Genomic DNA, 22948 nt, shown 5'->3' on the forward strand with positions numbered 1-22948 from the left:
CATATTACGCGTAGGTGAACCTTCTGCTCGCCAAGTCCAGTCGAAATACCACCACGCCACGCTTCTAACTATCGAAACTGAGCTAGCTTCGGATGTAAGATCTATATCGCCTACGAGAACGGACGCCTCTTCCGCCAAAGGGAAGCAAGATGTGGCCGGGAGGGAGCGGGTACCAGGAGGAATCAAACGTTGGCACCATCACCCACCCTCCCTCCAGCCCTTATCCATGTCCGGCCTACATCCCGCCCGCCCACAAAGGGACCACGCCACGGCCCACAAGGCGGAATGAATTGAATTTCATTATGGTGATATTTGGGGCCCTAATCACAAACAGAGACGGGGCCCATCGTCGAGCACAGACAAGACGGGCCTCCGGATGCTACTGGAACTTTAAACGAACCTGTCCGATGGTTGTATGCACCTCCAGTTTACCCAAAATGAACTGCAGACTTTCGGCAAGAACTTCGATGGCGGGTTACAAGCAACACACGGCATGTCTCGAGAAGGGGGGTTGGGGCCTTCAACAGCTGGACGAGATCCCCCCCTCTGGTGTGTTGCACTGGACCATCATATTCAATAGTGGCGCAATATCGAGGCGGCCACAGCACGCACCCCCCGCAGCAGAAATGACTCCTGGCATTCTGTGTGTGTCATGGATTCATGAACGAGATGATTCCGTCCCGAGCAGACAGGGGAGTTTGTCCTTGGCTTCTGCAAAAAGAGCCACAGGCGGGATTGGGGCTCTCATCAGCAGATGAGGGAGTTCCCCCCCAAGTTGGAACTCCGCTTCAGTCCACACAACTAACACAACCCCCCATGGGCCCCTCTCCCCGCCCATCTGATGAGCCGATAAGCCTGGACCACTTTGCAGTCGTCAGCCCTGGGGGAGAGCCTGGGAGGAGAAACAGACGATGGGGGAGAACAAGACAGCGTCCGCCGTCCGCGAGGTTAGTGAAATCGGGCCCGTTATGGATCGATTCCTCGGGATGCTCTGCGCCTCATTTCTCTTGTGAGAATGGTGATGGCCAAATCCCTGAGGGGGGGGAAACAAGAACTAACCCGTCTGGTACCGCAGCCCGATGCCCAGATCGTCTGCGGTAGGTCGAGATGCAGGCGCACGAGTACCCTGGACAGCAAGGCAATACATGATGCAGAGAGCACTTGTGCCTGGATCACCCTCGCCAGGAACACGTTCGTCGCACGTCTGCTTTTGGGTGTCGTACTCTACAACCTCCATGCGCTTTTGCCCTTGCTGGTCGAAAAGTCAACCGCCCTCCTCTTTGAAACTTCCGCCTCAACGGGTTTGCATACGCAAGCAGCTCCAGGCGAACTCCCGAGAAGGTTCTGTCTACTGTTGTATGTACTCTCCCAGTCTCTCTCTGTCCCTACACACTGTACCCGACAGTATAAGCCTTCACATTGCCTTGCCGTCCATACCTGTTGTTCCCTGTAGTCGCCAAGAATGACGCCGAAACTTTTGATGCGCCAGAGTCGAACGTTGTACAGTGGAGGATGTAGAGGACGGCCCAGAACTTGGTCCCGGCGGGCACATCGATGGGTGAAGCATGCCCGTCTCTTCTTGCTCACCATCTCCGCGGTGACCACCATCGTAGAATCCTCCTCTTCCACCACCTCCTCCTTGGTTGCCAAAACAACGACCCGGAGCATGTTTCCTCACACGTCTCGCGGTCCGCAATCTTGTTCCACGGCCGTTTCCTAACTTGGTCGCAGCCCTACCCACCCTACCCTCCATCTGGCCCCCATCTGGACCCCCGTTCGTCCCTCGATGGCCCATGTATGTGAGGTCCACCCTCCTGTCTCTCACTCACTCCCTTTCTTCAAGTTCTCTCTCACCCTCTCCCTCCTGTGGCGCTGATGCAGGGAACCCGGCCCCCCTTCCGCCATCTCTGCAGCAGTCTGCACACTGTCACGTCCGTTCCACGCCACCCGCACTCTCGGTTTTCCGCTACAGAAGTGGGAAGAAGAACGTTACAGGCCGGGTGCCTGGCAGAAGGAAGAGGAGGGTGTGGGTGGGTGGGCGGCCGGATGGTCTCTTCTCTTCTCTCTCTGTAGGTACTTACGCACACTTTTTATGCCGTCCAATGAAAATTGCACCATCTTGACACTGCCGAGCATTTCGGGCTGACGGGCGGGTTCTCCCTTTCCATAAGCCACCGAGTGGGAAAGGGTTGCTTGAGGGAAACCCAAAAGCCTAGGACATGAACATATAACCATTCGTGGGGCCCTCCCCTCCGTCCCGCCGTCCCGGTCTGTCGGATTCTCCCTTGATCGCCGTCTTACCTCCATTGTAATCTCCAGTGTGTCTCGTCCACGGGACCTTTGACCCCTCGAGGTCTACGACCTCCTTAGACCAGCCAGACGTCTGTGTGTGTGTGTGTGTGTTTCGATCAGCCACGCCCTTCGCCATGGTCGAGGGAAACCTACCTGGCGAGAGCAACGCGCTCATGGTCCGGGTGCCCGCCATCGTCTTCTTTGTCCTGACGCCCATCTTTGTGGGCATCCGGTTCTGGTCACGGATCAAGATGAGATCTGGCTTGGGCTGGGATGACTGGACAATCCTGTTCTCATTCGTAAGTTCTAGACCTGGCTTCGTAAACTTAGACATGTCCACTGACAACAGCCTCTCAGTTCTGCTGCCTGACCGTGTCAGTCCTGATGATGATTTCTTGCGAGTTTGGTTTCGGCCAGCATATTAAGAATCTTTCCAAGCCGAATAGGCTGATGACACTCAAGGTGAGTCCGACCTGTTTCTAAGACATTTCATCTCCCCTTTAGAGTACCACCTAACCATCAGTCAGCTCTTCTATGTGGCCCAGATCTTCTACAAGATCACCATCAACCTTACCAAAGCCTCGATCCTGCTGCTCTACCTGCGCATCTTCGTGCAACGGTACTTTAGAATCCTATGCTACATCCTCCTCAGCATCATCCTGGCGTACATGGTGGCGACGTCGGCCTCGTCCATCTGGCAATGCACTCCCATCCCCCGCGCATGGGACAAGTCCATTCCCGGCACCTGCATCAGCTTGACAATGAACTGGTACGCCAATGCTGGGTTTTCCATCGCCACCGACATCCTCATCATGGCGCTGCCCCAGCACGTCTTGTGGAAGTCGAAGCTTCCCATCAACCAAAAGAGAGCCCTCATGGTTGTCTTTGCCCTGGGTTTGTTCGTCACCATCACGAGCATCCTGCGAATGACGACACTGGACTTCTCTACCACTAGCCCAGACACCACATGTAAGTCGCACATAAGACTCCTCGCATCCGTCCGTCCCTTGGAGCAAGATGCTGACCACGCCTTGCTATAGTCGACATCGCCTCTACCCTCTGGACCCTCGTCGAAGACAACGTCGCCATCATCTGCGCCTGTCTGCCCATGTGCCGCCTCCCCCTGACCTACATCTTCCCGTCCTATTTCGCCTCCAAGCAGGGCTCGAGCGCCGGGAGCTACAACATCAAGTCCGCCCCGCGCACGAACAGCAGCGCCTTCATCCACGCCGGCACAAGCCGCAACGACTGGCACCCGTACCAGGGCCGCGAGGAGAAGACCGGCATCCACCTGACGAGCGTGCAAGCCAAGCCCAAGGCCGGGGACGACACGAGCGAGGAGTACATCTTGCCGGCGGCGACGACGACGGACGCGAGGCATGTGAGAACCCCGAGCGAGGAAGCGGAGGACCGAAGGGCCATTAGGAAGACGATGGCGTTCCACATGACTTACGATGAGAATGCGGCAAAAGTTTGAAGAGAGGAATGCGGAGGGCCGATACCAAAAAAAAGGAGGGACGGACTTGAGGCAGTACGTTTGCTAGAAACATGTGGACTATCACTGCAACAGAGGCGAGAATCTGAGGCGATTGCTGTGTGATTGTCGGCCACTCGTGATTTCACCACTACCTCTGCGCGCACTTATCAAGGGGTGTGGCGGGAGGCCTCGCGAGGAACTTGGCCTTGTCTCCTCAGTGACCTGATCGACTAGCCAGCGACGCCGCTCATTAATGTGGACTCCATGTACCTACAAAGCATAAAGTAAATATGGACATGATCTCCTGATAGATCTTCGAGGTCTCGAAATTAACAAAAACAAACACATGATGATGTTGCTGTGTGAATGGAAAGTGATCGCGACTCTTACCAGGCTACCCAGTGGTTTCGTAAATCCTAAGCCGAGTGAGGTATCGCCGTCTAATCGGATCAACATGGCACAAAATGTGTAAGAGTCTTGGCCAGCTGTCCCATTTCTCATTTCCCGCCGAATTCTGTTGTTGTGTGTGAACCAGGCGTTCAGATACCCCAGATCGACGGTTCAGTTCAGCTCAAGTCTCACTATCTGATGTCATTGTTTACCAACATCAGGCCGCACTATGAATAGAATTTTAACAGTCAAGAAATCCCATTGTATGTGCACGGGTTTAGCCGGTTTGTTGGTACTGATGCAAAACTACGACGGCGAAAGGACCGTCTTATGGCAATTCCACTGGCTCTGTCTTATGAAGCTACCAAAGTTGAACGTTAAACCACATCGTGCCCATGATGTATTCTTCCCACAGCTAACGCAACGACCGGGGGCTTCGGCTCATGAGCCGTAGCCACTACCGGTACTACCGCCGGTACTATCGCATGCTCGCTTGCCGAAGCCGCCGGATTTCAGTTCCCGCGATCCGACTTCGCGCTGAAGTCTGGCTTGAATGCGGTCGGTAAAGCCAGCGCTGTCGTGTAGGTCGACGGTCTTTGGGTCGACGGTGCTGCCAACGGGATGGTCTTCGTCGCTGACGAACGTGAAAAAGATGCCAGGGGCTGCGTCATCGCAGCTGGGGATGGCGACGACTTTGTTGTTTGCGTCGGCGCAGAAGACCTTCGCGGCTGCCGCGCCACGGAGGGACAGGAAGGCAACAGCTGCGGCTTGGAGACGGTGCAGGGAGATGTGTTGGTTCTTCATGGCGATGAGTGGTATGTGTAGGTTGACTGGAAAGGAGTGTGAGCTTGGGTTAATATCCTCGTTCCTAAAGTCTTGTGGAGGCGAGGCGAACGAGCAGGCTGAGAGTTTATATCTTGAAGAAAAGGAATAAAGAAAAGCTTTAGCAGTGAATGAAATTTGTCCAAATTATTGGCGACCCTATGGGGAAATGGGCCAAAAGGGCCTGAGATGAGATTCTATATGTACATGGGTTTTCTATTTACAAAAAGCGTGAATGTTACACAGCCAAGGTTACTCGATAAGATCCTCCAGACAGGTTCGGAGCACGGATTTCAAAGGTTCGTGGCGGGCTTCGCGGCAGGCTCCTTAGCAACCCGCTTGCCGGTGGCCTCGTGCTCGTGCAGTTCAGGTTTGGAGTCCAAGGGGCGGTCAAGCCCGAGGCGGTGGTAGGTGCTGTACGAAGCAATGCCGCCCTCGGGGTCGGCCTCGGTGACGAGCTCCTTGCGGCGGGTGTCGACCAGCAGACGGATGAGGTCGGGGCGCATGTAGTGGCCGGCGAAGTCGGCGAGAACCTTGGTGAGGTGGTTCTCGTTGAGGTCAATGTCGACGAACATCAGGCCGTCAAAGTCCTTGTCCGGCTTGGCGACCAAGCTGCCGTCGGGCTTGTAAATGCGAGCGTGGCCGTTGTAGACGGAGGGGTCAGTCTCGGGCTCGACTCCCTCTGGGGTGTTCTTCTTCAGTCCCTCGACCGAGAGGCGCTGGAAAGGAGCCAGAACCCATGTGCCTGTCTCGATGGCGTAGGCAGGGGTGACGAGGTCGGACGCAGGGTCGGCGTAGTTGGTGGCCGGGTCGGGGGAAACCTGGCGCTCCTTGCCGGGGTAGACGGGCCAGCCGGCGATGTGGACCTGCTCGCCCTGGGAGACGTTGAGGGACTTGAGGAAGGGGTTCATGTTCTCCCAGCAGTTGAGCTGGCCGACGCGGCCGATACCCGTCTCGGTGACGGACATGAAGGTGTCGCCGGAGCCGTCGCCGTAGACGAGCTTCTCGACGTGGGTGGGCTTGATCTTGCGGCGGTGGTTGATGACGGTGCCGGTCGGGTCAATGAGGACCTGGGAGAGGTAAAGGGTGGCGTGGTCAAGCTCGGAGAAGCCCATGGAGACAAAGATCTGGTTGTCGCGGGCAGCGCGGCGGATGCGGCGCATCTCCTCCGAGTCGACGCGCAGCGAGTTCTCGCGGTACTTCTTGAGCATGGGGAGAGACTGCATGTAGGTGACCTTCCACATCCAGTAGGGGTAGCCGGGGACCCCTGAGAAGTGTTAGTTCATGCCGAGCGAGTGGTATTATGGGGATGAGAGAGAGAGACGAAACAACTTACAGACTTCGGGGAAGGCGACCAGCTTGCAGCCGGCTTGACCAGCCTCGTTGATGAAGTTGATGGTCTTCTGGACACCGGCCTCAAGGTCGAACCACTGGGAAAGTCAGCAATGCTCGCATCTGAGTCTTGATGCGTATAGAAAGCTTACACCGGGCTCGGAGGTGACGGCGGCGGCCTTGTACTTGGTGATGGGCATATTGGCGGTGATGGTTTCGGAAAATTTCAAAGGAAGTAAGTTGTTTAGTTAAAACTTGAATCTTGCTGATGTACCAAGAGTGACTGTGATGATGTGAAGAGAAATAGTTCGAGTTTGCCGAAGCTCTTCACGTCCTTTTATGCTTTCTTCCATCTCCATTGTTGCTGGCATCAAACGACCAAGGTGATGTCTTCGGGCTTTGGGAAACGTTCTATCCATTGGCCAGCTGCTGGCACTCGAGGAAGGTTGGTTGGGACTAAGGTTGTTGGCGAAAACTTCAAATGCCGTCTGTGTGGTAGCTGGTGATACAGGCAAGGCATTCGAGCTCCAAACGAGCAAGTTTTTCTGTGCCGAACTCGGGTCGTGTGGCTCGTCCTTGTCTTTGTGGCGTGACCAAAAGTCAAAGGCCTGCAAAGTTCCGAGAGGGTAACCAGTAAGGAAAGAAACAGCTACAAGTGAGTCAGTTGTTGCGGACATTGTCAATGTCAAAACCCTTGGAAACCACACCGGGATGGGGATGGATGGCTCTCCACGAGCGCAATTCCGAGACTTGCGAGCTTTGTCCGGAGTCACACGAACACGTCGCAAAAGCCGCGCCCAAAAAGTGGCATGATGTGAGTGACGTAAACATCCACCGACTGCCGTGATTGTCCGGACCGATCAGGCGAGATCCTGTGGATATCCTTGATTAGTTCCCGTCTTCCCGGCGGGGGATTCGAGGTACAGCTCCCGGGGCCATCGCCGGAGGTGGATCCCGGGGTCTGGAGTTTGATTCGGTTCAAACCCCGGGAGGGCCAAACGCCTGAATCAGCTGATCATCGGGAAGACTCGGTCGCGGTATTGGTACGGAGGAACTCGAGTGTCATGCAAGATCAGGGATTTTAGTGATTGCTTGTCTCTATTTCTGTTCACATCTGATTCGATGATTTCCTGGGCATAAATATATATGTTCGGCAGCGTCTGCGTCATTCGTCAAGCATCCTCCTACCTGCAGGTATCTTGCGTCGAAGGCTATCTCTTACTCTCGAAGCCCGTAACGATTGAAGCCACCGATTCATAATCTGATTGCTCAACGTGTCTTGAAATGTTTGCATTGGACCACGTTAACCTGGGATATGTATGGCTCCGAACGTTGCAATGCAAACATCGGTCAAGTGTACCCATCCGCCACCAAACACACATCACTTAGGCCGAGCTTCGGTTTGAAGCAGCAATACTCTCAAGATGTTTTCAAATATATAGAAAAAGGTTTAGGTATTCTGGGATGATATATACCCGTCTCGCCAAATCAAACGAATGTCATGATGTGATTCATGGCTGATGAAACAAGTGTAGACGTGAATGATCATGGATCATGAGCTTTCCTTCCATTTCCTTCCGTCTTTTTCATTGAGTTTCTGACCAGAAGGACCTTCTGGTGTTTATGTATGTCAATCAGGCAAGCAAGATCCGCGAATATTGCACCACTTACTACCTTGTTCAAAGACGCTTCAGGCATTGGGGGAAGGCATTGTTCCTCCAACAGGCGCCAGGAAAGAGGCCGCCTTCGAGACGACCGAGACAATGATGGAGGAAAGACAGCCTTGAGGCATTGTTTCTCGTTTTATGTTTCTCTTCCATCTGGGAAACATCAGCTTCATCATTTCGCTTTCCATGTACTCGTCCGCTGCATCGAACCCAGAGTGACATGGCCAGCGGCAGACCATCCGCCATGCATTTTCTCTCTAAATGCTGCCTGCAACATCTCAACACCCCCTTCGACAGCCCCCGTGCGAATATCATTACGACAGCCCGCAATCACCACCGGTTGATCCTTGCAATCGAAATCATGCTTACCGAACTCGAGCGTGCCATACGTTTTGGCGCCCTTTTGGGGCGAATCGAGAGTCTCCGCGAGGAAATCAACCGAATCCACGACAGCGAACCAGCCGATTTCGCCGCCTTCGTCGCCCAGATACCCGTCTCGAACGATCCTGATTGGGATGTTGAAGATAGCCTGTCAAATGACGTCTGCAATGCCTGGGCAGCATGGGAAGACGCGACATTGGAATCACATACCGTCTCCTCTCCGGAGAGTTCGAACGCCGCCGCCGCCGCCGCCACCTCGTCTCCTCTCAGTAACGAGCGACTCGACAAGTCAAACCTCAAAGATACACAATCTGACGCCAGTACTCTCGCAATACTTGTTCAAAAGTTTATATACAGGCCGAAGCGCATTAAAAGGGACGATGGGGATGGACAACCGAGCGCCATGCAGTACTTGGGCCAGTCGAGCAACGGATCACCAAGTGGATTAAAGGCTTCGGCAACAACGGCTTTGACGGCTTTTTCGACCACGGCTACACTTCAATCCACGTCGGTTCATCTTCAGCCACCGACATCCGCATCGGCATCTTCGTCGGCCTCCGCGTCGACATCAGTTTCGGTATCAGCTTCGGCATCAGCTTCGGCATCCGCAGATGTGGCGCATGGTATCGTCACCCAGATCCGGCCAGAAGGATCCAAAGTCCGTCGAATGAGGCACTTTTTTCGACTACGGGATGAACTTGTTAGCTTGCTATCCGTGTTCAATGTCTTGGAGAACCAGGAAGAAGATTTCGAACAGGCCAGAAAGCAGTGCATAGAGAACTACCGACGGAGGAGAGGGCAAAGAACGGCGCATCCACTGAGACAGAGTATGACGATGGAGGAACAAGAAGCAATCTCAGATAAGAGGCTTGGAAAACAAAAAGAGAGAACAGTATGGTGGTGAAAAGGTCGCTGGATGGGTTTCGTTCAAATTGGACAGAATGGTCGATGAAGTAGTCGTCGGTGAGGGTTTTTGTTTTTTACACAATGAGCGGGCACACCAGGTGTTTGCTGGGGCGCCAGTAGCGGAAAAGAGCAACTGAATAGAGACTAGAAGAGAATCATGAAGTTGAACCAAGCTTCATATTGAGTCTTCACTCATTTTGGTGACGGCATAAATGGCATTACTTCTTGTGTTTGCTTGTGTGAATGGTCACAACCCAACCCCGAAAGCTAACAAATAGAGAATTCTTCATTGAGCTACCTGTCACTGACTATGCATGATCCAGCATGGTATATGACCTAGCGTCTTGCTATGGCCATGCTCATTTGCTACTCCTTTCGGTCAATGTTCTGCGGAACTCGAGTGGCATCCTGGTCCTCGCTACGCTTCTCTTGGGAGTTTTCGGCGTCACTTCCAAGGATCTTTCTGGAGAACACTGCAAATTTTTTTTTTCATTAGTATTGACACATGATTGCTCTGTTGCAGTTATGGATTATCACTTACGTTCGTCCATCTCCTCGAGGGATTTGCCCTTCGTCTCCTTGATGAAGAACCAGACGAACACGACGAGGGCCCAGTTGAAGATGCAGAACATGAGGAACGTCCTCCAGCCGAGGTTCTGCACTGCATGAGGCGTGACCTGAGAGAATACGAAGTTGAAGAGCCACTGCGTCGAGGTGCCGATAGCAATACCGGCCTCGCGGATGCGGGTCGGAAAGATCTCGCCCATGTACACCTATTCCACGGTGAGCCAGGGTTCTCGGCGTGAAACAATAAAAAAAAAGAAATGGCAAGACTTACCCAGGGGGCAGGGCCCCACGATATGTTGTACGACATGGCCTCGAGATAAATCATCGTCATCGAGGCAATGGCCGTCGAAGTCAAGCCCTGGTCGATGGACTTGGGCGGGTGGGTGGCGGTCAGGCAGGCGATGATAAGCATGTAAGTGCCCATCAGGAACGCTCCGCCGAGGAGCGAGCCGCGTCGGCCGATACGCTCAACGAGGAACAAGAGGTAGAAGAGGCACGAGATGACCTTGACGAGGCCGAAGAACCCTGTGATCAGTAGGTTGTTCTGTCCTGCGCCCACCGCCGCGAAGACCTGGGGGGCATCTTCAAAGTAGAGTCAGTAGAGGGTCCAAGAGAGAGATTTTATGTCTGTGTGTATGTGTTTGGGTCACAGTTCTTACAGTACGCCAAGGAAGTGTTGCCGGTAAGTTGGACACCTGAGCATTGTGTTTAGTACATTGATTGGAAAGCATTATCTATGATGGACAGAGACTTACCAATCTGGAGGGCAATGATGAGGAAGATGCGGTATCGGTTGACGGGCTCATTCAGCTCTTTCCACGTAAGCCCTTCCTTCTGGTGCTGCTCTTCCTCTATGCTGGAGATAATCTCGGCAAACCTGAGGAAAAGGTCAGTAGTAGTACGATACGGTCATGTTGGTGTTAATGTAGCCAACATACTCTTCTTCCACCTCGGGGGTGTGCTCGCCGCCGCGGACCCAGATTAGCGACTGCAGCGCTTCCTCTCGGCGACCCTTCTTGGCCAACCACCGGGTGCTCTCTTTGCAGAGCAACATGCCCAGGCCGAGGATCGCACCGGGAACGAGCTGCAGGCCGACGGGGATCTGCCACTGCATGGTCGAGGCCTTGACGTGCTTGCTGACACCGTAGTCGACAAAGTACGAGGTCATGACGCCCATGGTGAAGAAGAACTGGAACATGCTGCCGAGGGTGCCGCGGATGTTCTTGGGCGCCATCTCGGCCGAGTACATGGGGATGACGACGGTGGCCATGCCGACGCCGACGCCGCTGACGACGCGGGCGACGTAGAAGGCGGCGAGGGAGTGCGTGTTGATGGTCTGGACGACGGCGCCGGCGCAGAAGATGACGGAGGCGAGGATAATGGACCACCGGCGGCCGTACTTTGCCGTGAAGGGCCAGATGAAGAAGCAGGAGAAGAAGGCTGGCGTTTGCCGGGACTAGGTGTTAGCTGCCCGTCTTATGGAACAACGAATCGAGTTGTGACAAAAAACGTACCGCCCGCCTGCAGCAGACTCGTCGAGTTGGAGCCGACGCTGGCTTTCTGAGCTGGGCCGTATCGGAAGTCTTGCTGGAAGCCCTCGAATGTGAGGATGCCGCCAATGATGCCCGTGTCATAGGCAAACAGGAACGACCCGACGCAGCAGAGCGCTACGAGGTAGACGGCTCGGAACGTGCCTAGCCGTGACATGGTTTGTGCAATGCAGTAGATTCGAGTCTCTTGTGAAGAGTGAGTTGCTTCGGAAAGACAATAGCTCAGTGACGGGTTGGAATGCTGCGTGGGTGGGAACTACTACTAACTGGACGTGAAAACATTCAACGTTGGTCAAAGGGGCCATGAAGTAAATATTCACTCTGGAATAAAAATCTCTAAACTAGTTATGTTCCCAACGGCTCAGCACGCCATATCAAAAACATCCAATGGTGAAGCATCATAGGATCCAGCGGTTCGCTCAAGAACCGCAACTCCTCGGGGCCATTGCCTCGATTCTCCCAAGCACGCAATTCTAGCCCTGTTCCGAGAAGCTGGCATTGGGCCATGCCCGCGAGACTAACACGACCCATTGTTTTCTCTTTTCATCAATAAAACAGCTGCCGGTAGTCGGTCAGTTGGCTGGATCTGGCTTGGTCCCAACACACCGGAGACACCTCCACATACCCGTTTAGGATGCCGGACCGACTACCGAAGGGTATAAGCCGGTGTGGAGCACGACCCCCCCGGCGAGATTCCATGGCGCTGCGTATCCGACCCCGTCGGCTCCTCTTCCACGATGGAGCTTCTTTGGAGAGGTTCATGCCGGATATCGTGAAGAAATCCCTTTACGGATCCATCACCAGATATATCTCCACCGAGCAAGGTTACCATGAGCCGATGAGATGCAGCTTTGGAAGAGGACCCGCGGCAGATTCGGAGTCCGCCCCGAGCTAGACTCAGCTAGCCAGCTTGACTGAATGCCCCTTCTCATCCCCCCCGGTAGCTCTAATAAAGGAGCTCGGCGCGTCCTCTGCCCGTGTTACGTGTTTTTCCTGTCATCTTCCGCCATCGAGTTCCTCCCTTCCGGTGTATTGGCAGTGTTTTGTCAGTGAAAACAACCGCCCAGCATGACGAGCGCTAGACCCAACATCATCTTCATCATGGCTGATGACCATGCCTCCAAAGCCATCAGTGCTTACGGGGCGGGCATCAACCATACCCCCAACATCGACCGGCTCGCGGAGGAGGGCATGAAGTTCAACCACTGTTATGTCACCAACTCGATCTGCACGCCGTCGCGGGCGGCCATCCTCACCGGGACCCATAACCACGTCAATGGCGTCATGACACTCAACGACAACATCAACAAGCACATCCCGAACGTCGCAAAGCATCTCCGAACTGGCGGGTACAGGACGGCAATGGTTGGCAAGTGGCACCTGGGCGAGGGCAGAGCACATGAGCCAACGGGCTTCGACTACTGGTCAGTCCTCCCGGGCCAGGGAGACTACTGGGACCCGAAGTTCATCGAGGAGACGGGGGAGAGGGTCGAGAACGGCTACGTTACGGACGTCATCATCGACAAGAGCCTGAAATGGATATCGGAGACGACGAGGGACACGGAGAAGCCCTTCTTCCTCATGTGCCACCACAAAGCGCCACACCGCTCGTGGGAATACGACGAGAAACACAAGAAGCTCTACACCGACCCGATCCGCGTCCCCGAGACATACGACGACGACTACAAGAACCGGGCTAAGGCGGCCAAGGTCGCCAAGATGCGCGTGGCCGAGGACATGACCTACCAGGACCTGGGACTCGTGCAGCCGGACGGCGGCAACGCGGTCGGCGAGCGGGTGGTGCAGGAGTCCGGGTCGGCGCAGCGCAAGGTCCCGGTTGACGCGAAGAGGCTGATCGACAAGGAGGACGGGACGGTCTTCACGTTCAAGAGCGAAGAAGACCTCGCGCACTTTAAGTTTCAGCGGTACATGCAGCGTTACCTGCGCGTCATCCAGTCCGTCGACGACAACGTCGGGCGCATGCTGGACTACCTCGAGGACAACGGGCTGGCGGAGAACACGATGGTCATCTACACCTCGGACCAGGGCTTCTTCCTCGGCGAGCACGGCTGGTTCGACAAGCGCTTCATGTACGAGGAGTCGTTCCAGATGCCGTTCCTCGTCCGGTACCCGGCGGCCATCGCCAAGGGCTCGGTGTGCGACGGCATCATCTGCAACGTTGACTTCGCGCCGACCTTTCTCGACCTCGCGAGCCTGACGGTGCCGAGCTACATGCAGGGCGTGTCCTTCCGACGGCTGCTCCAGGGCGACACGCCGGCGGACTGGCAGCAGGTCGCCTACCACCGCTACTGGATGCACAACGACATCATCCACCACGCCTACGCGCACTACGGCGTCAGGGACCAGAGGTACAAGCTGATCTACTGGTACAACGAGCCGCTGGAGATCGAGGGCGCCAGGCCGGGCGGCGAGGAGGACAAGGAGTGGGAGCTGTTCGACTGCGAGAAGGACCCGTTGGAGCTGTTCAACGTCTACGACGACCAGGCGTACGGGGAGGTCGTGAAGTACATGACAGAGTTGCTCGAGCTGAAGATGGAGCAGATCGGGGACGTGCCGATTCATCCGAGGGGGTCCAGGGGTGGTGGTCCTGCGAAAGAGCCGGTCGAGCTGGCGAGTAAGTTATGAAACGACTTGTCCAGACTGTTGTGGGTATATATCGAGGAATGCATATCTTGCGCAGTACCCCAGACTGTTCTGAAATACAGTTAAAAGTCATGGAAACTGCGAGTTTTCAGCTACCAAACGTTTGCAACAACGTCAGTATCCGTGGTGTGATGTGGGAGAGACTTGTGCTTCAAAGTTAACTGGAACACGACTTCCCATGTATACTATTGACGAATGGGACAGTGTGTTTGTTGAGTTAGCTGTGATTTCTTCCTAGAGCAAGTTGCATGAGACTCGATAATGATGAATTGCACTGCGTTGTCTTCGAGCTTTGCCAATGCCGAGTTGAGAGCATCAAGAGAAGCAACACACACCTACCTATGCCTGGTCGTGGAGAACTAAACCACTCCTCATCATCGCCGCCATTGGCCAATTATGGCCCGGAGAGATCCATTTTGGATGTCGTTAACCTCTCCACTGCTCGCGTCATGGCAACCTAACTAGAGTTGGCAAGGCGCCGTCTTCCTCCGCGTTTTCTTCTGCAAGAAACCCACACTCGGCCAAAGGTCCGGGACGGAGGGATAGAGAGAGAGAAAGAGAGAGAGAGAGAGACAGGGAGGGAAGGACGTCATGGGGGAAGACGCAAGAGAGGTTGTCTTTTGACTTTACAACATGTCCCGCGACTCACCGAACCATGCGAGCAACCCGTCCAACATTGCCATAGACTTTCGTCGCAAAAGGAGTCTACTCGACCATCACCCGGAACCCAAAGATTGGCTGAGTTGCGGCAGGGGGGGCTTCAACATGAGACGACAGGGGAAGATGATGCGCCGGGATATCATCGTTTCAACAGCGGCATGATGGATTCATTCGTGGGCTGCTTCGAGGCCGGCCCAGGCACGACGCGTCAGACGTGTTCCCAGTGCCGATGGCGCAAGGTGAGGGATGCCCGTCCACCACGGTCCAAGAAGCGCACCGTCGTGTGTTTCCGTTGCCGAGGAGAGCGAACGAGTCCGAGTTAACTTTTGACTCAAGGTCCGATGCGATGGCGGCACTGCTCAGTCGTGCGGGACGTGTGCCCGACTCGCTCTCCAATGTTCTTATTCAGCAACAGTAACATCGGCAGCAGCAAGAACAACAACATCAATAACAGCAACATCATCCGAAGAGGCCGAGAACATCCCCTTCTCGGGTAATGGCCACCAGGCGGCGGCTTCGGCCCGTCCTCGACGTCTGAGAGGCACGCGAGCCTGCAGAGCCTGTCGAGACAAGAAAGTCCGGTGCTCCGGGACCTCGCCGCAGTGCAGCAACTGCAAACGCCACGGCCGGGAATGCCTGTATCCAACTCCGGCGCGGGCGGTGGTGATGCGAGCCCCCTCTCCGCAGAGCACGTCTACAAGTACAGGTACTACAGGTATTACTACAACAACGGACGGAGACGAGACATGCGGGGTCGAGATTGGCCAGTATCTCCCCGTCTCAGTCGAAAGCTTCTTCGAGCACGTCTATCCGCTGCCATCCCACGCGTTCCTACACCCCGAGACGACCAGGGAACGCTGCCGCGAGGGGAAGGTCGACCCGGCCTTGGGGTATGCCATCTGCGCCCTGGCGACCCTCCACTCCGGTCCCGATCTACAGACCCGCGACAGGGCGACGGCCTGGGTTCAGACGGCCGAGCAGAGGATATGGCAGCACCTCGAGAGCCCGACCATCCCGCGGCTGCAGGCCCTGCTGCTCGTCGTCCACTACCAGATGGAGACGGGCAAGTTCCAGAGGGCCTTCATGCTCACGGCCACCGCGGCTCGCTTCGCGGCGGCCCTGCGTCTGAACCACGAGCGGCCCGACCTGGATCCCGTCGCCCAGGAGGTGCGCCGCAGGATCATGTGGTCCCTCAAGATCACGGAGCGGTACTTCTCGGTCGGGCTGCCCGAGTTCGAGGCGTGTCCCATCGAGACGATATACCTGCAGTTCCCCTCGGCCGAGGGCGAGTTCAGCAACGACGGCGGGCCGTGCGACGGCGGTTGCTACAGGCTCTACGTCCGGCTGGAGATTATACGGCGAGACATCATGAAGCTGACGAGGGGCGTTGCGCTCTGCGACCAGCCGTTCCCGCCCCTCACGAAGCTCATTGGCGATGTCGAGAGAGACCTGGCCGAGATCGGATCCCTGATGCCGGACGGCACCGCCGACTTCTCCTTCTCCAGACTCCAGGCGCACTACCATGGCCGGTGGCTCAGGAGACGGCTGTTCATGCACATCTCGTTTCACCAGGCGCACTGCGACCTGTACCGCATCCTGCTCCTGAACTACCCGGAGGCGGCGCCGCGCGTAGTCCTCGAGGCGGTCGACGACGGCGCCTACGTCACGTCGGCCGAGCAGGGCTGTCTCAGGCATGCCGTCGCCATCATCCAGATCCTCACGAACCTGAACCAGCTCAGCACGAGACCCCTCCTGCTCGAGTTCGACACGGCCATCTGCGCGTACCACGCCACCCGGCTCCTGCTCTTCATCTCGCGCGCCGCGAGGGTCCCGGGCTGCCCCTCGCCCGAGTTCGCCGCGAGCCGCGCCGCGCTGTGCCTGGCCGCGCTGAAGCGCTTCTTCCCCTCGTCGGCGCTGGTCAAGCCCATCATCGACGACATGGAGCGCCTGACGAGGGGCCACGCGCCGCAGGAGGGCGGCATCGGCGGCCTGTCCTCGCCCGAGTTCCAGGAGGGCAGGAGGAACCTGGAGCAGCAGCTCTCGGACGCCGCGAAAGCGAGGCAGAGGCTGGCCATCCACAGTCTGCTCAGGCAGGCGGACTTTACCGACGAGGACGACGGGGACGGGTACTCGTCCTCCATGTCGACTACCGGTATGTCCCCTGTCATGACGAGACGGACGCCGTAGGGGTTTTTTTGGTTTTTTTTTATGGTTTTTTTTTTGGCGAAGAGGAATATGAGAAGGAAAAAAAGGAAATACTTTCCGGCGTACTTGTAGATCAAAGCAGGCCCCCCTGACACTGGTTTAAGTTTGTCTGCGGTGCCCCATGACAGGGTTGCAGCACAGTACAGTACGATGTAGACCACAGCCATTACACCAACACAGATCAGTAAGCGCGTAAGAGGAGGGGGGGTCCTGGACTCCTGGAGACGTGTGGTGGCAAACACGCGGATGTCACGACATAAGATGTCATGCAGTGAGTCTACTGTACGCTTGGTCGGCGTGGTATGAGAACCACACCATCCCATCCCATCTAGGCCACCAAGAACGCAGTGGTTCATGAGCTGGATTTAGACTTTCGCATTCCTCCCGATCACTTATTTCTCTTTTCGTACATCGTATTCAACCGGCCTATTGTATATCCCTCTTCGAGGCCCCTCTTGTCTGTGACGAATCTGAGTTTCAGCATGCTCAACGACGTTCCGGTTTCCTGGGTCAGGGAAAGCTTATCAGGCGCCGTCTCAGGTCCCTTGGTCGTCATGACTCAACCTACGAAGTGTCACTGTCGTGATAGTTGGACGCTGGTCTGTCTATACGTGTAAGTGGAAGGCATCCATCCGGACGACGCCAAGGGGAATAAATACGGACTGAAGGTCCGCCAGATCTAACACAACATCAGCTCAACTCATCACGCCATCCATCGCTTTTTACTTCTACAATTACCAATTACTTTTCTTACTATCTTTTAAACAGGCTTTCTGGTTAAAGTCCCCTCCTGTCAAAATGAAGTTCTCCGCTGTCCTCCTCTTCGTCGCCTCCGTCGCCGCTGTCGCTCTCGACACCGATGTCCCTGCCGCCCTCAGCCAGCCCGGCCGCCGCGGCGTCGACTGCGGCGCCTGTGACCGGCTGAACTTCTGCCCCGGCAAGCCCAACAACAACGTTGAGTGTGAGCTGGACGGATGTTGCAAGAATTAGATCACGGAGTCGGCTTTGGTTGCCGTAAAAAAAAAAAAAAAGGACAACCATCATGTGTGTACCATGCTATCCCCATCTACATGTGACGTTAACCAACAGCAGCAGCAGCTGTAGTTCGTGTTAGCAAGTAACGCATACTATATCCACCAGGATTCATTGGCAGACAGCACGTTTATGGAGAAGGAAGTTGGTTACATTTAAGTGTGTTCACAAAGAGCGGGCGCGTCATCTTTTTATAGTATAGACTTTGACATCGAAAGTTTATTTTACATTATACCGTTGCTGACTCCCTTCATGCTTAAGCTTGAGGCTCGTATTACTGATCTTGCAAGGTCCCCTGATGAAATGCGTCGACTCTATATTTGTAGAAGCAGCAGCCAGCCACCACAGTTGGCACGGGAAATCAAGCCAGCGTGGCGTTCAGACTTTGAAGATCTTCGTCCCTGGAACTGCTCCCGACCCAAAAGTTGTAGAGACCCTTCTCGACCGTCCACTCTCCGTCGATGAAGTATCCCAGCTCCTGGAAAGGAACGGTCAAGTCCACCTGCTTAGACTCTCCGGCCGCGACGTCAATCTTCTCGAAGCGGATAAGCTTCATGACAGGAAACTCAATCTGCGTGTACTCTGGGCGGAAGTAGAGCTGCACCACCTCCTTGCCGGCGACGCTGCCCGTGTTCGTCACCGTAGCCGTGACGGTCACCTGGCCATCCTCGCTGCAAGCATCGGCGGTGCTGCTGCTGCTGTTGTTGCTGTTGCTGTTCGTGCGGCACCGCAACGACGTCGAGGAGATGTCGAAAGTCGTGTAGCTCAGACCGAAGCCGAATCTGATGGGCGCATAGCGGGTGAGCTCCGGCAGGTGCCAGTCGTACTCAGTCGCGGCGCCGAAGCCACCCTCGTCGTCCGAGGGGAAGTAGTCGTAGGCAACGGGAAAGGCGCCCTCGGCTTCGGGGAACGTCATGGTCAGCTTGCCGCTGGGGTTGACGGCGCCGAACAGGATCTCGACGAGGGAGTCGGCCGTGAACTCTCCCGCGAGCCACGTGTAGAAGGATCGCCTTGGAGCGCTTGGTCGATTCGTTGAGCAGAAAGGTCTGGCCGCCGCTGAGGACGAGGATGGACGGCACGCCGGCGTCGAGGACGGCGTCGAGAAGCCGTTGCTGCAGACCCGGGAACCCCAAGTCGGGATGACTGAAGCCCTCTCCATCCGTACGATGCAGGGACTCGTACGAGTTGTCAAACGACCCCCAGCCGGAACCGAGGACCACGACGGCGAGGCCGACCTCCTTGGCCACGGAAACGGCCTCATCGATGCCCGAGCTGTCGTTCGAGCTCAGGATGTCTACGCCCGCGACGAACTTCACGTTCTCGGCACCAAGCTGTCGCTCGAGGCTGCGGCGGAACGTGCTGCCGTAAGACGGGTCAGATGCGTTGTTTGCGGCGTATTGTCCGGTGTTGAGAACGTCGGCATAGGGCCCAAGCAGCGCGACCCGGGATGCGCTGCTCTGCCGAAGGGGCAGCGTGCCGTCGTTTTGCAGAAGCACGATCGCTTCGCGCGAGATGTTCCGGTTGACTTCCAGATGCTTCTCGTTGCGGAGAGTCGCGTTGAGGTTCTCGACCGAAGGGAGCGGCAAGTCAAACATGCCGGTGGCGAACTTGATCGCGAGGATCGCTCTGACCGAGTCGTCGATGAGTCTGGCGACTTCCGAGTCGTTGACGGAGTTGATAAGCGTCGGATAAACGGATGGCGGCCGAGGGGACAGCTCGTGTTCCAATCCGCCACGGATGGCCTTCAACCCGGCGTCTTGAAAGGACGTGGCAACCTTGGCCTGCGTGTACATGTTCCGGATGGAGCCGGCATCGGACATGATTAGCCCTTTGAAGCCGAGCAGGTCTCGGAGTATCTTCTTGTTGAGATATCTGTTCATGGACATGGGGACTTGGTCCACGCTGGCGTAGGAGACCATGAGCGACAACGGGTTCGACTCCCTGATGGCCTTGACATATGGAGCGCCCATGTCGTTGAGAATATGGTTCAGGCCGCCCTGGATGCTGGCTGTGTTGACACCGCCGCTGCTGGACCCATAGACCCAGTGCTTGATGGTCGTGGCCACCTTGACAAACCCGTTCGCGTCTTTCTCTTGCATCGTGTTGATGTAGTGCGCAGCAAACTCGCCGACTAGATACGCATCCTCGCCGAACCTGAATCGACCTAGTCAGCCAAAAGGTCGGTTGACAAATTAGGCATGCTTACATCTCGCCGTTTCGTCCATTCCTGGGGTCCTTGGCGAGGTCGACCTCGGGTGACAGAACCCAGTGGGTGCCCATGGCGATGTTCTCCTCGCGGATGGCGGCGATGGCTTGCTCGTAGAGCGGGATGTTCCACGTGGAGCCCATGGAGATGGCTCCCGGAAACATGGTTCCGCCCGAAATCATCAGTCCATTGACCGAGTCTGCAATGGTGATGTATGGGATCCCGAGTCTCGTGTTGTTGATTTGCTCGGACCGCACACGGTTGGCGATGGGCAGCAGGTCATGGGCATAGTTTTGGGGTGCCCCGAATCCTAAGATGACTTAGTCGACAGTTCTCGGGCTGTGGTAGAAGTAGGCAGGGAGAAAGTTGCGACTCTAATTACCGATCTGTCCATTCTGCGTCTTTCGAATTTCCTCGAACGACGTCTCGTTGTACGATACCTTTCCGCCCACCGTCTCAGCGAGTCTCCGAATGCCACCAAGCTGGCCTACTTTCTCCTCCCATGTCATGAGCCGGAGAAGGCTGTCGGCTCGTTCCGCGGGAGTGAGGGATGAGTCTAGGTGCGCCGAGCCATTGGACGGAGATACCGCAGCGGCGAGGCTGGCTAGCGGACAGAGGGCCGCGACGAATGTCGATACCGCTGCTTTGACCATTCTGACTGCAACCTCCTCTGGAGTTCACCGAGAGAGTAAGTCAGACTACCCACTTTTCGGCACCCCCCCATTTCGGCACCCCAAAAATGAAGCTATTCCCATCATACTCGTCGACTTCAATTAATCATTGACTTCTTCTAGATGCAACAACAATACAGCTTTCAGCTTCACTAGGGTATTCAGAGTCGCTGGATTCGGCTGCATCATCCTCTTTTTCCCCAGCCTTAAGTTGCGCCTGCTGGATGTCTTTGATGTTGGCGAACTTAGTGTTAGGATCCAGCTGGACTGCCCTTCTTTTCCTTACTGCAGTATTGGTGACTTGGGCCTGCAGAAGCTCCAGTTTCTGCTGGGTATTTGCCAGCTCATATGCCTGCTCGCTGAAGCCTTTTTTTACCTTCCTGAATAGAAGGCGTTGAGTAAAGGCATCATTCTCCAGCTCTGTGAATAGCTTCAACTGCCCAGCTAGATCCTTCATCTTCCTTGGCGTCGACCATGCCACTGCAGATGACGCAGATACCCATCCTTCAGCTTCCTTGCCTCCAGACTGCCCTTTGCTGACCTGATCAGATGATCCTGATGCTGCTGGTGTTGATGGGAGCAGTAGGGAGCTCATCAGAGGCTTCGCCATAGAGACAGGCCATAACCCTGTCCATTTCCAACCACTTCTAATGTTCTGCATCGTCATACCTGCAGTACGAGCCTTCTGATAACAGCCTATAAAGTTCCTCTTGCCTACAACAGTTGAATCATTCCACTGACCAAGGTATCCAAGCTCCTTCCTATAGGCTGCCTTGACAGGGCTGAAGACTGACTGATCAAGTGGCTGGAGGACATGGGAGGTATGTGGCGGTAAGAACAATAGATGGATGTTGTTTATATAGCATAACCACATAAAGTCAGTCGTTGTATGACTCCCATGTCCATCCATGATCAGCAGCCTGACCTCCTTGCCCTGAGGAAGAGTCTGAGGGATGAAGACCTTCTGCAGCCATTCAACTGCAGTGGCATCTGAAGTCCATCCATTCTCCGTTGCAGTGAATTGCCATCCTTCATAAGGGCCAAGGTCTAGAGGAAACCACTGCTGCTGGACTGCCTTGCCCTTATAGATAACGAGGGGATTCAGAACATGGCCCAGGGCAGAGATGCATTCGATGATGGATACCCATGCCCTTGATCCAGGCTGTTTCTTACGTACAGACTTCGTCTCAGACATGCCCAGCACCAGCCCATTAGATCCCTGGCCCTCAAGGATACCAGTCTCATCCATGTTGTATCTATTAGCTGGTTTGATGCTGGTGATCTCTGGTATGGCGAGTAGTTTGAACCAGTCCCTGATGACCTCAGTAGATGCCCCATTAACACGCCTAGAATCGATAGGGCGACTTCTCTGGACCTTGACTGATGGATTCCTCTTCAAGAAGGCTTGGATCCAGCCTTTTCCTATAGGCTCTGTATCCCCCATGGCATGGAGGATCCTTTCTGCGAATAGCCTCACTTGCAGATGGGTTGGGGCAACACCAAGGGCATGCTGAATGCGAACCCATTCAGCCAGTTTAGCCTCCTGACTAACAGAAAGTCTCTGCAGGTCAGAAAAGGCAATTGACCTTGGTTGAGTGCCCTTAATCCGATACTGAAGTGTTGATCTTGGGATGCCATACACCTGACCAGCCCTCTTAATGGGCATGCCGTTGGTTATTGCGTCAAGGGCCTGATTGACTTCATCTTCGGTATACTGGCCCATAAGGTCGAAAAGAAGCTCTGAGGAAAAAATGAGGTTATTCGCATAAGTATAGAAAATGTTGTTGATGTTGAAAGTTGAGGGGTATGTTCTGGTGATGAGGCATTTGAGGCATTTTTGGGGTGCCGAAATGGGGGGGGTGCCGAAAAGTGGGTAGTCTGACTTATTGGCGGATGAGACAGCTGATGGGGGGCGATTAACCAAAGCGCTCTGTCATGTCACCGTTCCAAGACAGAACTTATAACTATCAAGACGAGAGCACGTCATTGCTATCCGGCCCACGCTCTACCAGGAGCTTGGGCAACCGCTCCACCTCGAAGGATTTCTCCAGGGGATTTGAAAGCATAGGCCGGACCACGGTCCCACTTAGTCGGCCGGCACTCCGAGGTGTCACGCCGGATGTCGG

At 55.3% G+C, this 22948-nt stretch overlaps 8 protein-coding genes across 8 annotated transcripts; 3 read left to right on the forward strand and 5 right to left on the reverse strand.

Annotated features, from left to right (window-relative positions):
* Nucleotides 1-1054: 1054 nt before the first annotated feature.
* Nucleotides 1055-1668, reverse strand: CH63R_13378 (uncharacterized protein; the record flags this gene model as incomplete). The annotated part of the gene is made up of 3 exons (XM_018308352.1): nucleotides 1055-1252; nucleotides 1312-1392; nucleotides 1438-1668. The coding sequence occupies 3 exons, from the start codon at nucleotides 1666-1668 to the stop codon at nucleotides 1055-1057; spliced, it is 510 nt and encodes a 169-aa protein (XP_018152769.1).
* A 758-nt stretch (nucleotides 1669-2426) lies between these two features.
* On the forward strand, nucleotides 2427-3769 carry CH63R_13379 (Integral membrane protein; the record flags this gene model as incomplete). Its single annotated transcript, XM_018308353.1, has 4 exons — nucleotides 2427-2591; nucleotides 2650-2754; nucleotides 2820-3261; nucleotides 3333-3769. The coding sequence occupies 4 exons, from the start codon at nucleotides 2427-2429 to the stop codon at nucleotides 3767-3769; spliced, it is 1149 nt and encodes a 382-aa protein (XP_018152770.1).
* Nucleotides 3770-4600: 831 nt separating this feature from the next.
* Nucleotides 4601-4963, reverse strand: CH63R_13380 (Primase zinc finger; the record flags this gene model as incomplete). The annotated part of the gene is made up of 1 exon (XM_018308354.1): nucleotides 4601-4963. The coding sequence occupies one exon, from the start codon at nucleotides 4961-4963 to the stop codon at nucleotides 4601-4603; it is 363 nt and encodes a 120-aa protein (XP_018152771.1).
* A 311-nt stretch (nucleotides 4964-5274) lies between these two features.
* On the reverse strand, nucleotides 5275-6513 carry CH63R_13381 (Cyanide hydratase; the record flags this gene model as incomplete). Its single annotated transcript, XM_018308355.1, has 3 exons — nucleotides 5275-6248; nucleotides 6318-6411; nucleotides 6466-6513. The coding sequence occupies 3 exons, from the start codon at nucleotides 6511-6513 to the stop codon at nucleotides 5275-5277; spliced, it is 1116 nt and encodes a 371-aa protein (XP_018152772.1).
* Nucleotides 6514-8341: 1828 nt separating this feature from the next.
* On the forward strand, nucleotides 8342-9265 carry CH63R_13382 (uncharacterized protein; the record flags this gene model as incomplete). Its single annotated transcript, XM_018308356.1, has 1 exon — nucleotides 8342-9265. One exon carries the CDS (start codon nucleotides 8342-8344, stop codon nucleotides 9263-9265), a length of 924 nt encoding a protein of 307 aa, XP_018152773.1.
* Nucleotides 9266-9633: 368 nt separating this feature from the next.
* On the reverse strand, nucleotides 9634-11541 carry CH63R_13383 (MFS sugar transporter; the record flags this gene model as incomplete). The annotated part of the gene is made up of 7 exons (XM_018308357.1): nucleotides 9634-9740; nucleotides 9809-10040; nucleotides 10106-10416; nucleotides 10494-10529; nucleotides 10590-10711; nucleotides 10773-11274; nucleotides 11349-11541. 7 exons carry the CDS (start codon nucleotides 11539-11541, stop codon nucleotides 9634-9636), a joined length of 1503 nt encoding a protein of 500 aa, XP_018152774.1.
* Nucleotides 11542-12452: 911 nt separating this feature from the next.
* On the forward strand, nucleotides 12453-17903 carry CH63R_13384 (Mucin-desulfating sulfatase (N-acetylglucosamine-6-sulfatase); the record flags this gene model as incomplete). The annotated part of the gene is made up of 4 exons (XM_018308358.1): nucleotides 12453-14019; nucleotides 15163-16860; nucleotides 17077-17105; nucleotides 17682-17903. 4 exons carry the CDS (start codon nucleotides 12453-12455, stop codon nucleotides 17901-17903), a joined length of 3516 nt encoding a protein of 1171 aa, XP_018152775.1.
* A 403-nt stretch (nucleotides 17904-18306) lies between these two features.
* On the reverse strand, nucleotides 18307-20660 carry CH63R_13385 (Periplasmic beta-glucosidase; the record flags this gene model as incomplete). The annotated part of the gene is made up of 4 exons (XM_018308359.1): nucleotides 18307-18900; nucleotides 18941-20099; nucleotides 20152-20461; nucleotides 20534-20660. The coding sequence occupies 4 exons, from the start codon at nucleotides 20658-20660 to the stop codon at nucleotides 18307-18309; spliced, it is 2190 nt and encodes a 729-aa protein (XP_018152776.1).
* Nucleotides 20661-22948: the final 2288 nt, after the last annotated feature.

This window comes from Colletotrichum higginsianum, chromosome 9, assembly GCF_001672515.1.
Source record: "Colletotrichum higginsianum IMI 349063 chromosome 9, whole genome shotgun sequence".
Lineage (NCBI taxonomy): Eukaryota > Fungi > Ascomycota > Sordariomycetes > Glomerellales > Glomerellaceae > Colletotrichum > Colletotrichum higginsianum.